Consider the following 15,838-nt stretch of genomic DNA (forward strand, 5'->3'; position numbering starts at 1 on the left):
AAACGGCTTGGGTCCTGGCTACCTGAAGGAGCGCTTACATCCATATATGCCTGCCCGCCCCCTGAGATCTGCGAGAGAGGCCCTTCTCTGGGAACCCTCCGTGAAGGAAATTAGGAGGGTAGGTACTCAGAGGAGGGCTTTCTCTGCGGTGGCGCCCAATCTATGGAATGCGCTCCCCAGAGAGGTCCTCCTGGCGCCGTTGTTATTTGTTTTTCGGCGCCAGGCGAAGACCTTTTTATTCAAACGTCATTTTAATTGCTAATATTATTTGCTTATTCTTTGGCCAGGGAGACTTATTTTATATTGTTAATTCGTTTTATTTTTTTAATGTATTATATTTTATATAATATAAAAATATAATTATATTAAATATAATTATATTATATTTAATGTTTTGTGAGCCGTCCCGAGGCTTCAGCGAATGGGGCGGCATAGAAATTTTCTACATAAATAAATAAATGGGTTGCTCACGAAGGAAAAAAAAAAGTCTTCTTCCATGGACTTTCTGCATACTGAAAAGAAGGTGCAGAAACAGAGCAGTACTTGCATGCATGTCAACAGAGTATGTGTGTATGTATGCATTGCCACTTAGAAATTGAGTCCACCCCCTGCTGGCATACAGACCCCCAACTACTTTCCTGTGAAGGTTCTTCTCCCTAGGGATAAAAGGTATGAGAAAACAATATTTCTTTAGCTGGTGAGAGAGTACAGAGCGCATGAAAACAAGACTGATGTCCTACTTGGTCGGGGTGCTTGGCAAGGAAACCCTGTTATCAACTCCCCCAGTGGCTTTTCCTTTCATGGAGGAAACTTTCAAGCCCCCACCCACCAGTTGTGCATCCTCCTTTATCCAATGGTTGTAAGTTGTTTTGACATTTTCTGGATAAAATGTGAATGGGTAAACAAAGTAATTTCTTTCCTCCTCCTCAAGGTGAGGTAAAGACATTGCCTGAAATTCCTTCGGCACCTATCCCTGGAGTTGTCCCTTTCAGCCAAGTAACAAGCCAGCAAACACAGACTCTAACACCTGTCACAGTGCAAGCAGCGCCACAGGTAACTACCCTACAGTTCTGTGTGGGACATGTGGGAAGCAGTTCTAAGCCACTAAACTGAGGAAATAGTGCATTCAGTTTCTGCAGTGTGGTGGGAGTTTCTAGCAATGCCCTGAAGCAGCCAAATGGGACACCATAATTACACATAAGCAGAGGGTTTCATCCCTTTCTTGTGGGATTCTTTGGGTTCCAGAGCAAAATTCCCCCAATTGTCTGAAATGATGATTTATGAGCTGCATAGAGTACTGTGGAACTCAAGTGTTCTGGAAACAAGGAAACCTCATTGTGCTTTATGGAGCTTTGGAATGTGTTCCCTGTTTTAAGTATTCATCTGACAATATCTTGTGGAAATCAAATGCACTCTTCCCGAGTTTCTTGGCAAGTGCCTGCTTTTTTAGTGTGCATGGAGTAATTTCTGGGTAGATGCAAAGCCGTGCCATCCCTTGGTAGCATATAATAAATATAATGAGTCCTATACTGCCCAGCAAAACACTCACCCTCCAGTTTGTACACACTGATAAGACGGGGTTCTGGTTTGTTGTTGGCTTATGGCTCTGGTTTGTTGGAAGAGAGAAAAGTCAGAGTTCCTACTTTACACACAGTGCTAAAACGACTGCGTGTGACCAGAAGCTCTGTGCCTTGTTTAGCCTTTCCCACTTGCACTGGAAGCAGCCAAGCAGTGTGTTTGAGTGCACTGCCTGTGAAGAATAAGCCAAGGTTCCTCTGCCTTCCCATTATGTACAAACTAGGCTAAATAGTTGGTAAAGAGAATCTTCTCCATGAGCTGTAAAACCTGGGTTCTGAAGCCTACAAACCTGTTTGATGTCACAGAAGCAGCAGGAATACATAAACTGTTCTAAGAACATGTACTCTCCACACTTACATAGTAAGCAAAGTGCTGTCTGTCTCTAAACTTGGAAAAGGGAGTCAGAGCTCATGGCCTTTCTGCACAATCATGTCTTTTCAGATGAATAGATAGTTGTTACTAATTTTGTTATACACAATTCTTCATCAAGGTTGCACTTGTGTTGGGTCACTTTTTTTTAGCATATGGCCTGCAAGATTTTGTACCTAAGGAAATAAGGTGGGGAAAGTAATTTCTGGTGTTGAGTTGTACACCCTTGCTGTACAAAATATGCAAAGGCAGATAAGGTTAAGTCCCTATGAGATTTTGTGAACTTCATTGATTTTTACATTATTTAGTTTATTATGATTATTGATTGATTCTTTGGTGATTTGGATCGGTGGGGAAGTCCTCGCTCATGTGCTGGACTACACATCTTTAGGAGGAGTTGGGAGAGCAGCATGGCTCCTTGTTCTAGAGAGCCAATGTGGCGTAGTGGCTAAGAGTGCTTGTATGGGATTCAAGAGGTCTGGGTTCTAGTCTCCACTCAGCCATGGAGCCAACTGGGTGACTTCAGGCCAGTCACAAACTCTCAGCCCAACCTACCTCACAGGTGGTGGTTGTGAGGATAAGGTTGAGAGAGTTGTGTAAGCTGCTTTGTGTTCCTTGGAAGGAAAAAAGGCAGGATATAAATATATAAACTATAATAATTGTGCTCCTCACCACTGAGAAAGAAGAGGGCTGTACCAGTCTACAGTAATAAAAACACAAGGGGAAAATATCCAAAGGTGCTACAGACCACTAGACTGATTCTCAAAAAAAAAAAAAAAAAAAGGGTTTTCAGCATCTCAAGGTTTAAGAAAACCTTACAAAGGAAAATGGAATTTCTTCATTTACTCTGATCTAGTCCATGAGTAATCGTGGCAGAATGTGAGTTAAGCAACCTTCAGGTAACCTACAATTAGCAGTTAGCTCATCTGTGTGTTATTTAATCCACAGTCAAGCCATTGTGTCCATGTTTGGACATCAATAACAATCCCAGAATGCAGCTAGCATACACTGCAGCAAATTGTGGGTTAATTAACTGCTGTTCTATGCAAACTACTCCCAACAGTGCCTTTTGGACAAAGAAAATATATTTCAAAAAGAGTTGAAAAGCTTGATTTTATTTAAGAATAAAACTGGCTTTCTATAGCATCTTTTCATCTTATTCTGAGGCTTTGTCCTCCTGCTCCCACACAAAGCAAGGCAATCCTCCCGCTCCATCTATTATATCGGGATGAGATACTCCACTGCTGGGACTTGTAGAAATATCGCAGTCAGGATAAAATGCAACTGGGTCATGCTTAACGTGATTGTGCAGAAAGGCCTTTTGTGCTGTTATGTCAGCATGTTGAGCCAACGCAATGCTAGGCCATCCTCTTTGCTGCTCTGGGCACTTACACTGCCTAGAGAGTTGTGTTCCCAGCTCTAGCACATTTTGTGGATGTCAGCAGAGGGGCTAAGAATTGAGGCAGAGGCACCGGAATAACATGCTTCTCCAAGCAGGCGAAGCCAATCCTTTTTCTTCCTTTTTCTTTTTACTTGTCAAGTAAGCTTCTCAGTGAATAGATTTGCTGGAGGTCTCCAACCTGCAAATGAAGCTCTTCCCAGTGGCCAGAGCTGGTACAGACTTTCAAAAAAAGCAAATCTAATATTGCTTGCCAAGGATATTTCAGACCCCTTGCGGAATATCGCAGGGAAATCAGTGCCTCTTTAAGGGAGAACTTCTTCCCTTCTCATTTATACCTAAAAGTGCAGGAGTGATCAGTGAGTTGACCAGCTGGGGGAAGCACACCCTTGGCAATTAGGGTTCACTGTGGTTTGCTATAAGACATGGTGCTTTGGGGTGGGAGAGGCAGCCTACAACGATTTGTCATGGCTGTAAGAAAGAACGTCCCAGTCTCACTTTGCTGTCGACTTTGCAAGCAGCCCCCACTTGGGTGCCACAGAGCTGGATCCACTCAGCTGCTGGCATGGGGCGCAAAGCCACACACGGCACAACTCAGACAGGCGCCTCCTGGCTGGGCTGGGCCTCCCGTGGGCTCGCTAACGTGACTGCTGCACTGATGCTGTCTGCAGTGGCGTTGATTTCTTTTTTCCCTTTTCTTTTTTAAATCTTGTTTACTTTTGCAGGTCTTGACTCAGGAAAACTTAGCAACAGTTGTGACAGGCGTAATGGTTCCAGCAGGGGCAGTTACTCAACCTCTTCTTATCCCCATCAGTATTGCAGGTCAAGTGGCAAGTCAGCAGGGGCTGGCTGTGTGGACATTTCCTGCAGCAACGGTCGCTGCCCTCCCAGGACTGACGGCTGCCTCTCCTACTGGGGGAATTTTCAAATCACCTATAGCCAATTTGCAAGGTAATCCACTGCCTGTGCAGAACTGTTTGGGGAGGGCCCTGAAATGTTCTGTGTTCTCTGGGAAATGCGGGATCAGCTTAAGAGCACACATGTTGGAAGGGAGTGCAAACTTTAAGAAGTTTCTGGCAATGTTTTTAGTTTCCTTAGTTGATGAGGGAGAGAGTGCAGTAAGTTTGCTAGTCTGTACTCTGTCTAGATTCAGGAAGGGGGTTGGCACATCTTTTCAAAATGGCTTTTAAAATTGTTATTATTTAAATGTCGTTTTTAATGTTTTATTGTGTATTTGTTTGCTTATGGGTTGAAGTTTTGCAAACTGCTTTGTTTGCTTCCAGCAGAATGGTACAGAAATGGAACTGAGCAATCAATAATATTAGTGACCAAAGCTATTCTCCCCAGCCATACACATACCATGAATGGGTTTCCCCCATTAACTTTATCCGCTGACACAAAAGGATGCACTCGCATATCTGTTACCTCCACTGAACTGAAATGAAAGCAGTGCCAGTGAGCAGGGGAACCCAGTGCATGCACCAGAGCCTCTATATCCATAGCAAATTCAGTGGTAGCTTATTAGCATGTCTAGTAGATTGCATTGCATTGTCTCTGATCAGTTTTACAGCAGAAGATTCTGTGCTTGTTCATTTCACCGGGGTTTTTTAAAGAGATCCCATAGTTCTCTTCAGTATTCAGAATTTCCAGTAAATAATATCTGCAGATAACCTCCATTTAGAAGGTGCTTTTAAGCCTGAGATATTAAAGCCTTAGTCAGTTTAAATATCAGTAGCTTAAATGTGTGAGGTGGGGAAGCTGGGCTGAGAGTCATGCATTTTCATCCCACTCTGTCCATGGAAGGTGAGTTTCTCCAGGAGAGAGCCTTTTTTTATCCAAGAGAGTTTTCCCAGTGATTTGGACTCCGGGTGAATGGTATCAGCACTTCCTTCCTGCTCCCCTGCCTGATGATTCACCTTATCCCTATTTAGATCACCTGAATAAAGCTTATGTCAAGAAAATAGAGTCTAGAGCAAGACAGGATGATTTCTATAGGCCAAACTTGTCATTAGGGGCCAATTTACACAGGAGCCTGTGAAATGAAGCGTCCTGGTGATTGAGCTGCCCTCAGCTGAGATGGCTGCCACAGGAGCAACTGAGGCTACGTGGACAGTCCATTTTCAAAGCTGCCTGCTGGCTTTCATCAGCGCCTGGAGCAATGAGGAGCACTGGGGGGATCGAGAAAGAGAACAGTTTTCTGTGTAACTCAAACGTGTTCATGTGCTTGCACCAACATAATCGGTATAAGACCTGTTGTCACTTTGTTTACTGTATATCTTAAATCTCAATCCTGTGCAGCAGCAACTAGGTTTAGAAGAAGTATCTGTTTCTGTACTTTAGTCTTAAGGCATGCTTCCATACCTGTTAGATGCCCTTGATCATGGTAACATGTGTGGGATGTCAGATGTTACTGGACTGCAGTTCCCATCAGCCCTAGCCAGCATATCCAAGGTGAGGGATGGTGGGAGTTGTCATATGTTGAGAGCCAGTGTGGTGTAGTGGTTAAGAGTGTGGGACCAGGACTTGAGACATCTGGGTTCTAGTCTCCACTCAGCCATGGATCTACTGGGTGACTTTGGACCAGTCACAGAGACTCAGCCCAGTTCTTGTGAGGATAAGACTGAGAACAAGAGGAGGAGAATGATGTAAGCTGCCTTGAGCTCATTGAAAGGAAGAAAAGCAGAATATAAATTGAATAAGTGAATAAAATAGCTATTGGCTGAGATGTACAGGTGCAACTTTCCTCACTGTTTGGACATGGATGGGGCAGGGAGCTATATGAGTCATATAATATGACCATTTCAATTTCCAGGGCAGGAGAAAAGAAGGCTTAATGTCTTCCTTGCAGCATTCAGTCTCTCTGTTTTGCCTTGCTCCCACAGCTGCTGCAGTGCTGAACACAGCAATACAAGCCCCTCTGCAGCCAGCCCAGCCTATCCAGGCACAGCAAACCGTCCAGCCGCGGCCACCGGTCCAAACACAGACAGTATTCCAGCCGCAGCCGCAGCCACAGCCAGCCATTTTGCCGCAGCCTGCCGCAGCATCCACACCACCTGTTGCCAAGCCGTTGGAAACTCAAACACAGATTACGGTCCAACCAGCAGGGTTTGCCTTTAACCCTGGAATAGTAAGGCACTAAGAACACCGTGGCAGAGAAATGAACAGCGAGTTCAGACATGTGGGGATTGAGGGTGGTGAGGATGGGCGAGCTTTCAGTGGATGTTTTCCTGATCTGGTCTTCTGTATCAAGCAGAGGGCTGTTTGTTTTCAGGAGCACAAAGTGCTTCAATAGGTTTCCATTATAAAAGTGAGCAGCAACATTGGGCATATTTAGCTACATATTGAAGAAATAGCAGGGGATGTTCGCCAACAGAGAAGAATATTCATTTTTCCAATATGTTTACACTGGTTGAAGCACCTCTGATCACAACCTGCATTGGAGACAGGTGATGTAAATAATACATGACTGACTCCTTGAGTTCCCAGAAAGCTGCTTTTCTGTTGATCAAAGCATGTTGGAAATTTGTAGGGACAATTACAGACAGCCACCTTTTTAAGGTCACTTGGTGCCATGGTGGCCTGATTAAGCCATGGCACATGCCAAGTGCCACCTACCTGATTATCTACCTGGGCACAGGTGATTGTGTGGTCTGAACCCAGGTGGCATGCCTTGTTAGGCCCATGGGGTTCATTTCCCCCTCCAAACAAGCCATGCCAGCCAGATTGAGATGACATAGCAAGCTATGCTTGGATGGGTGATTAGGCAAGCGGCGCCAGGCATGTGCTGTGGTTTAAACCAGCCTTCATGGCTTTTTTTGCCCATGATGATCATGCAGACTGGACCATTTGTCATCGTTGTAGTTTATATGGTGCTTTAGAGCAAAGACAGCCTACTTCTATGTTCTCCAGGACTATTCAAGATCAGGCTTCCCCATCCTGGTACCCTCCAGATGTTTGAACAACTCCTAGCAGATGCTGCCAGGATGGCTAATCATCAGGGATGTTGGGAGTTGTAGTTCTAATATCTGGAGGGTACCTGGCTGGGGAAAGCTGCTTCGGACAGTAGTCCTGGGATCGCTGTAGCGTACACTGACCTCCTCCTGAGAGTCAGTCTCCTCCATAATGGCATCATGTTGATGAAGCACCTAACTGAGGCATTCAATACATGATTGAAAAGGAAGAGAGAGGGCAGTAAAATTACAAGAAATATTTTGTTCAAATACTTCAAACATTCTTATGAATGAACAATGTGTGCACAGGTGTTTTTTTACCAAAGCTTGATGATGCTTGAGTAGAACACCCCGCCCCAGTACCAGATGCAATTTCTTCAGTGTTTGGCTGGTGGGCCATCAGTCAGCTGGCCTTGCTTTAAAGTGTGCAAAATGCTTGGCATGCATATCTTAGTTCTTCCTACAGTGGCCTTCCAACAGTCCTGTAAGGTAGAGCCGTATAATTATTCCCCATATTGAAGAAAGGGGATGCAGCTGAGGCAGAAGAATAAACCCCACCATGAAAGAGAATGCAGAGTCACCTAACGGTAGATTCTTGGCTGTGTTTTCTCCTGCAGATCAGTGCGGCTTCCCTTGGAGCACAAACCCAGCTGCTCAGCTCTCTGGCGGCCACACCAGTGATTGCAAATACCATTCCCAGTGTGCAAGGGATTACTGGACAAATCCTGACCAATGCTCAGGGACAAGTAAGTGCCACACAACTGCAGACACACAATTCAGCTCACAACAGAGCCAGGGCTCTTCTGCTAATAAAGGATACTTGAATAGGTATTAGCCTGCTTTTCTTTTCTTTTTTTAAAGATAGCTAAGAAGAACAAAATGCACAATATTTAAGTCATTTTAGTTCTGCCTTTCTCTGACCTATAAACAAGACCACTTATGAACAAATATATGTGTAACTTGAAAGGATGAAGTACCATGAATCCTGTTAAGAATACTGGAAATCAAGGTTTAATTCTCCCATCCCCCATTGGTTGTATCATGCTCATTATTAACCACTAGCCACAGTACTAGCAGTCTTTAGGGAGAACTTAAACTATCAGTCCCACAAATGGAGGTACTTTAGGTAATAAAAGTGACAGAACTCAGAAGGCAAAGCTAGATTATTAATCAAATATCACAGCACAATTAGCAGAACAATTCTATAGCAAAGGCACAGGAATCAATGGGTAAACCTGACTTGCACAGCAACAAACCTGGCAATAAGTCACCGTGGGCTGACTGTTGCTTAGTGCAAACTGCCAAGCTCACCATGAGCTGTTTGCTCCCTCAGTTTGATCACCTTTGTGATCCCCATTTTGACAGCCCCTGACAGCCTGGAATTTGGAATTCTTAAGCATCAGCTAGTGTTCATGGTCACAGATCAATTTTTTAAACTATTTTGGACACCCCAGTGTCTACAAATATTTTGGCACATTTCAATAATAAAAATTCAACTCTTTTGGGAGGAGGGGAAGGTGTTGAAAAGCCACGATGAGCTGAAAACAGCTTGTGATTGCAGTGGGGAGGGGGATCTAGCGTTGCCTGGGCACTTCTAGGGTGGTTGGCTGTGCCGGGTACCAGGGCATGCCTGGCAAAAGCATTGGGGGTTTTGCCACCCTCGCAAAAGCAATCATTAGCCATTTCCCTGTACCCATGATAGGGTTAGTTGCCTAGGTTTGGATGACACAAACAACCCCTTGTGAGTACTGCAAACCCCTATAGCAACCCATGGATTCTCGGGGGGGGGGTTGTTACCCTCAAACAAGCCACCCTGCAGGGATTGGTCTGTGTTCATATGACCTGACAATTCACCATGGCTTGTCACCCATGATGAATTATGTCATACAAACCCAATAGTTATCTCTCTAAACACGTGTAGCTGTCTGAACCAACTCCGGAGGCATCAGAGAGCATTCAGTACTGCTGTTGTGCCTCTGCTTCTTCCCTTGTATTTGCAAGACCCACAAGAAGCAGAATAGGAACTACTTCTACTGAAAGGTACTGTGGTAATGAGCAGAAACTCTTGCTTCTGGAATGAGACAAATCTGCAGAGATTATTCTTGCGAGTCCTGCTGACCTGTGTTGTGAGCTAGGTTATTCCCTCTTTCCACTTCCGAAACAATAGTCCATTCTTTGGCAAAAACTCTTTATTCTTCAATGCACTTCCAGGAAGCACAACCAGCAAAGAATTAGTCTCTCAGCATGCACAGAGCAATTCGTTGAACCCAATCTAGCAATTACTTTTGAGGAGTTACTTTTGAATGAGAACTCATCAGGTCCCTCCCTCTTGGATGCCCTTTTTGGAGATGGGCAAGCCTCTTCTCTGTCCATTGCCATTCTAGTAGGTTGGCCTGACTCTCAATGTCACCTCATGGGATCAAGAGTCATGCCAGGCTTGGCTGGGTGCAGGAGTTCTTCTCCCACACCCTCTCCTTGCAGCTTTAAATCGTAGCTGTTCAGTGTTCACCTGAGCACCTGGGGAAGGTGCCCTTGAGTAAACCCCTCTACTTTTTTCATTTCAGCATCTGAGAATTCTAGATCCCATGCCCCCTCTTCATCTGACAAATCCAAATCTGCTTGACCTAGGAATGCACGCCAAGAATAACTATCCTTTTCATTTCCAACAACCTGCACCATTCCAGAGATTGGCATTTCTGCAAGTTTCTGATTGATTTGGGAACCACCAGGTTCCCATTCTGCTAGTAGCAGGCCCTGCTAATGTGGGAAAAGTTGTAGGTACTGCTTGTAGTTTCCTTTTAACTTAGTATTGTTCCAAGAAACAATTTCTGTTTGGTACATAAATCTTAATGAAAAACCTCTTTTACAATTACTTTTTCTCTTTGACAGGTTGTCAGAATTTATTACACTAAAATATTTGGGGGGGGGGCTATAAATAGTCTGAATTTTTAAAGAAGCAAATGTTTGCATCCAGTTCATCCAAATTCAGCAAAAAAGAGCTGACCTGTATAAAATGTACAAATGGAATAAATTCATTCGCATTTAGTTATCTTTCATAAACCTGCTTCTGCTGGCCAACTGCCTCTTTCAAGAAAATCGTTGGTATCCATAAAGACTAGAAATCTACTTTAGAAAAAGGGGGAGAAAAGGAAATTTAGATGATCAGTAGGGCAATTTTCAGGCACAGCACTGTTTTTAGGTTTCTATAGTGCAGGTTGGGATTTGCAGAACACAAGCAGTTCTCTTATTCTATTTACCTTCATGTGACCTTTACTTTGTAGAAACCAGATATCAGGCCTCTTTTGACAATCAGAAAACACAATTGTGTGAATCTATTCAAATCTGACTCAGCTTAGAAATAGAGTGAGACTAGCCAGTAGTAACTGGCACGTACCAAGATCATTGACCCTTTCCCTGCAATTAGGGGCAAGTTTTACAAGGGCATTCTGGAGTTAACTGAAGGAATTAAATAAAAAGGCTGTACTTGGCAAGGGTCATGTGGACCTTTTCTCTACTGGCAGAATTGGACCCCTGTTTACCAAATTGTCAGCTGAGCACAGCAGGAGCATATAGCATAAAATCCACTGGGTAACCTTACAATAGACTGCCCAGGAAAAAGAAATAGTGAATATACCACAACGGCATGTTTTTGGTTTTTTTGCCCTTCTCTCTCTCTCTCTCAATAAAAATTCTTAATGACAGTTTCCTCTTGGTATGGTGTTAGGAGGTTTTTGCAGGCGCTGGGCTGTAGACCACCAAGTTTGCAGTCTCTGGGGGTTAATCAGAGGTATTTTGTGCCAGTGCCTATCACTTCAACTTCAGCTGAATTGTGGAGGATGCAATAACAGGGCAGAAAAACACTGAGGAATAGCTGCCCTTTGCCCTGCCCACCCCCATGAGTGCCGGGGTAGAAGTATTTGCAGGGTCAGAGCCACTGAGAACCCCACCCCACTAGGTCATGTTAATCTGCCTTCCAGATCTGTGGGGAGGAGGTGGGAAGTTTCTCAAGTTCTGCAGCCTTTTCCTGCTTTTCTTGTGAGAACTCTGCCTTTAGTCTTCCCCAACCCAGCCCTGCTCCCTGCTGAGGCCAAAAGTGGACAAGGGGGAGTTCTAAGAAGACTTCTTAACCTCTCTCTTCTAGGTTATCGGGACTCTCCCCTGGGTGGTAAACCCAACCGGAATTGCCACGGCCAGTGCCACCCCTGCCACACTGCCGACACAGAATCTACAGGTGCAGGCGGTGACCCCGCAGCTGCTTTTGAACGCCCAAGGCCAGGTCATTGCCACCTTGGCCAGCAGCACCATCCAGACAGCAGCGGCTGTCCGGAAACCCAGCACTCCAGAATCCCCAGCAAAGAGTGAGGTGAGCTCCAGGAGCCAAGGGGCGCAGCATCGTTGGCGGGGAGGGCACCAGTAGAGGATACTGAGGCAGAATGGACAGTATGCATATGTGCAGGGAGGCATATGCAGAGAATCACGTATAGAGTGAATGGTGCCACTTGCAGCTCCATTGCAGGTAGCAAAATATCCAGCACCCTTGATCCTCCAGATGAACCGACTCCACTGTAACGCGTTGCCTGATGCAACACCAATGTCCTGTCTGGATCAGTTCATTGCTGGTGACACAGATCCCCGCAGCAGTCATCTCTGGGTGCTGCAGTTATCACCTGATGAACACAGACAAGGGTCAGTATGGTAAAAGGTGCCCCTGCTAGCTTTGCAACTGAAGCCAGCAATGCATGGCTGGTGCCAGTAAGATTTCCAGGAAGTCTACATGCATGCACACCGCCCCCCCCCACCCATCCCCTGGAAGAGATTTTCATTTTTAAAAGAACTTTTTTTAATGTTACCTTTTTCAATGAATTTTTTTAAAAAGGAAAGATGAGCAGCCTTTTCGAATCAGAGTACAGCGCAAGGCTGACAGCTGAGGTCATTCATGCCTGCCAGATAGGAAACAGGAGCATGTGGGATGCACCCCACAGCCCAGTGGCCTGCAATACTAGCATAGCTTTATATTACATCTTCATCTGCATTTGTGTTAGGTCACAGGGCTTCCTGGTTAGCTTTATTCATGCAGTATAAATCAAACAGCACAAACAAATGTAGGTTAATCGGGTTAATTTGCCATGGTTCTGACTGTGATTCATCCTTCTTTGGATGTGGCTGCACAAAGCCTTGCTGCGTCATTCTTCATGCCTCATGCCACACAATTTCCATCCAGTTGTCACTCTCTTTTGCTACATTGGCAGGTCCAGCCGATTCAGCCGGCTCCAACTTTATCGCAGCCAACTGTAGTGATTGCAAGCCCTCCCCCTGCAGCCAAACTAGCTTCTGCTCCAGTCCCCATCACCTGCTCGGAGACCCCAACCATCAGCCAGCTGGTTTCCAGTAAGTACCTTCTGTTTCTGCCAAGCAGTGGGTGGATGTCATCTCTCTGGTAACGACTAGTGGTTCATGACCTTCTCTAATAGCTAGTAGTAGTGGGGGAGGGCAGACTGCAGTTCCAGTAGAAACCAGTGAAGGAAAGTCCCTGCTTTGTGTGGTGGGAAAGCTTTTTATTCCACACCTGCACAGAAGCTTGCATTGGCCTTGCTTGAGCTGATGCTGTCATTCACAGATGCTAGCACAGACCGGGCAGGAGCATTAGGATAGGTGCAGCACCACAGCATCGATACCACACCCAATGGGCTCTTCTTCACCGTTCTTGTTCAGTGGTGCCAATTGGCATACACAGTCTGCAGGCCACATGCTAGTCAGCTGGAGTGCAGGGGAGAACTTTGTGCTGCTATTCGTGGAAGGGAAATGACCCCCTGAAAGTTTAACTTCCATGTCACTATGCACTGAGAGATTCTGTGTATGTGGTGAGAGAACAGAGCGTGAGCGTGGATGTGTATACATGTGCATGCGTACATTTACAGACCCCAACCAAACCTGAGCCAAAGGTTCAAAAAGACTGTGCACCACTTTGCCAAATGTTTAAGTGCAAACCCTGCTTCTCCCCAATGGTTGTAGCTAGAATTTGTCACGTGTGCGGCTGGAGGAGCCATAATTGCACAAGAGACAGGGTTTTGCTATAATAGGGAAAAGTTTGCATTGTCTAGCGGCTTGCCATTTCCTTCCTCTCCCGCATTAGAGCCTCAGCCTCCAAACAGTGGAAATGATGAAGATGGAATAAATCTGGAGGAGATTAGAGAGTTTGCCAAGAACTTCAAGATCCGACGCCTGTCTCTGGGTCTGACACAGACACAGGTGGGGCAGGCGCTGACTGCAACAGAAGGGCCTGCATACAGCCAGTCTGCTATATGCAGGTGAGCCAGAAGATGCTGTGGTCCTCCTAGGGGCCCCATTGACAATTTACTTTCTAGACCCGCGTACTGAGTCTCTGCAGTTGCTGCACAGAATCTAGTATTATCTATTTCAAATGAACACTGTGCTGGTTCTTTTAAAGAGCCCATCAAAAGCAGGACGGTAAAATTCAGCTTATTGCCAGGAGGCCTTACCATTTTTACAGAACAGTAGCAAACACACTCCTTTTGACCTGTGCTGCTACCTAAAGGATTGGTAACATCAAGCTGGGGGTGGGGAGGTATATGGCAGTGGTTCACCTGGGGAAGGGTAGCCCCTGGAGTTAACTTTCTAATGGGGGCCCTAATATATGTGCCCAGCCAGCTGTCCCCATGCTTAAAAATAAAAGAGAAGTGCTGACAGGGCAACCAGCCTCAGCCCCAGTAGGAGCTGGCATACCCGTATCAGCCCTAGTGCTGAGACCAGGCCTGCCTGACACTGGCCCATCACCTGCTGCTCTGCAGGTGGGAATTTGGGCCACCCTTAGCTGTGGGTCCTGGACCTCTGCTGGGCAGTACCCCCTACCCCCAATGCTCCTCAGTGCTCCCTGATAACTTTCCAGGTTCGAAAAACTGGACATCACTCCCAAGAGTGCACAGAAGCTGAAGCCCGTGCTGGAGAAGTGGCTGAGTGAGGCTGAGCTGCGGAACCAGGAAGGCCAGCAGAACCTGATGGAGTTTGTGGGTGGCGAGCCCTCCAAGAAGCGGAAACGCCGCACGTCTTTCACGCCGCAGGCCATCGAGGCCCTGAATGCCTACTTTGAGAAGAATGCCCTGCCCACGGGCCAGGAGATCACAGAGATTGCCAAGGAGCTCAATTATGACCGTGAGGTAGTCCGGGTCTGGTTCTGCAACCGGCGACAGACACTCAAAAACACCAGCAAACTCAATGTTTTTCAGATCCCTTGAAGGCCAGGGCAAGTCTCAAGAGCCTTGCGTCCCCTGCATTGCTGCTGTGAGCACTTTGTGGCTAATTTTCCCCTGCACCTGTCAACCCTTTTACAGTGATGACTGGTGTGGAAGGAGTGAGATAGGATTTCCTCTTGTTTTGATGTGTCCCAGCCTTTTTTCCTCACATGACCTGATCGTGTATGTGTCGGCTGTGTCCTTCCTCCCCGAGTGTTGTTCTGGAGCTGTGAAGGGTTTAGGAATACATATGCATATAGCTTCTTTCTGTGGCAGACAAAGCATTGTCTGGTTTTTTTTAATGGATTTCCTGTGCTGTTGGGTTTTTTTAAACAGTAGCATTAGGACCGCCACCAGAAAAGCATCTACCACAAAATCCTGTTTCATTTCAACAAGAAATTTGTGAAACTTTACTTCATTTTAACCTTTTTTCATAGACAGTTTTACCTCTTCATACCTGGTAGCAGACCCAGTTAACAATATCTAAGCAGAGTAGTGGCATAATTTATATCTCCTTTTTCTTGTGAATACGATTATTATTATTATACAGAGCACTATTAAACTAAAAGACTTTTTATTCACTGAAAAAACTTACTGTTTTTTTATTTGCTAGGACTGTTGTGTTAACTGCAGTCCCTAGTTATTTTGAATGTGTCCGTTTGATGTTTAAAGACTATGATGTGCTGCACAATTTTAACATCTCCCCTTCATCTATGCCTGGAAAGAGAGAGCAGTGAAGGAGGCAGGAACACTTCCTTTGATCTTTTCTTTCTTGGGAACTGCCTTTTTGCATGGTAGTGGTAGAAATACTGAGCCAGCTCCCTGTATACAAGCCTGTCAGACCGCAAGGAGAATCAAGCCAAATGGCAAGCAGAGACAGACCTAGCAGTCCAGGGTTTTCCCAAATTGGAGCCCTTCTAGGGCAGCTAAATTATTACCGTGATGGTGATGGTGGTGATGATGTTGCATTTCCATACCACCCATAGTCAAAGCTCTCCAGGCGTTCACAACATTTAAGTGACCCATCCAGATTTCCACCAAGACTAGCTTCCAAGACTAGGCGGGATCAGGCACTCAATGTCCAGGACATTGGTCTGATATCTTCACTGGAGGAATCGGTGCTGAAGCGGGCTGTTGCAAGTGCCTTGTCTTCATTCAGCAACAGAAACAGTGTGGTGTAAACAGCCAGGGGTGAGTATAGACGCTTGCTTGATGCAGAGGGTGCACTGAAAGTTACGGTGGTGAGTGCCATCTTCCTTGCAAAAGTGCTAATGGTTAAAGGCATTTGGAGA

General features: G+C 45.5%; 1 protein-coding gene across 4 annotated transcripts in view; it reads left to right on the forward strand.

Annotated features, from left to right (window-relative positions):
* Window positions 1–15,136, forward strand: part of POU6F1 (POU class 6 homeobox 1) — a 36,668-nt gene extending 21,532 nt beyond the window's left edge. For 3 of the 4 annotated variants that reach the window (XM_044443155.1, XM_044443156.1, XM_044443158.1), the window contains 8 exons: window positions 932–1,053; window positions 4,072–4,297; window positions 6,229–6,473; window positions 7,914–8,042; window positions 11,438–11,659; window positions 12,546–12,684; window positions 13,430–13,604; window positions 14,204–15,136. In XM_044443155.1, coding sequence (XP_044299090.1) covers window positions 932–1,053; window positions 4,072–4,297; window positions 6,229–6,473; window positions 7,914–8,042; window positions 11,438–11,659; window positions 12,546–12,684; window positions 13,430–13,604; window positions 14,204–14,549 — 1,604 coding nt within the window. In that variant the 3' untranslated portion in view covers window positions 14,550–15,136. The remainder of the gene's footprint in view (window positions 1–931; window positions 1,054–4,071; window positions 4,298–6,228; window positions 6,474–7,913; window positions 8,043–11,437; window positions 11,660–12,545; window positions 12,685–13,429; window positions 13,605–14,203) is intronic. The other variant, XM_044443157.1, reaches the window with a different exon arrangement.
* The last annotated feature ends 702 nt before the right edge of the window (window positions 15,137–15,838 follow it).

This window comes from Varanus komodoensis, unplaced genomic scaffold, assembly GCF_004798865.1.
Source record: "Varanus komodoensis strain SLA01 unplaced genomic scaffold, ASM479886v1 scaffold41, whole genome shotgun sequence".
Classification (NCBI taxonomy): domain Eukaryota; kingdom Metazoa; phylum Chordata; class Lepidosauria; order Squamata; family Varanidae; genus Varanus; species Varanus komodoensis.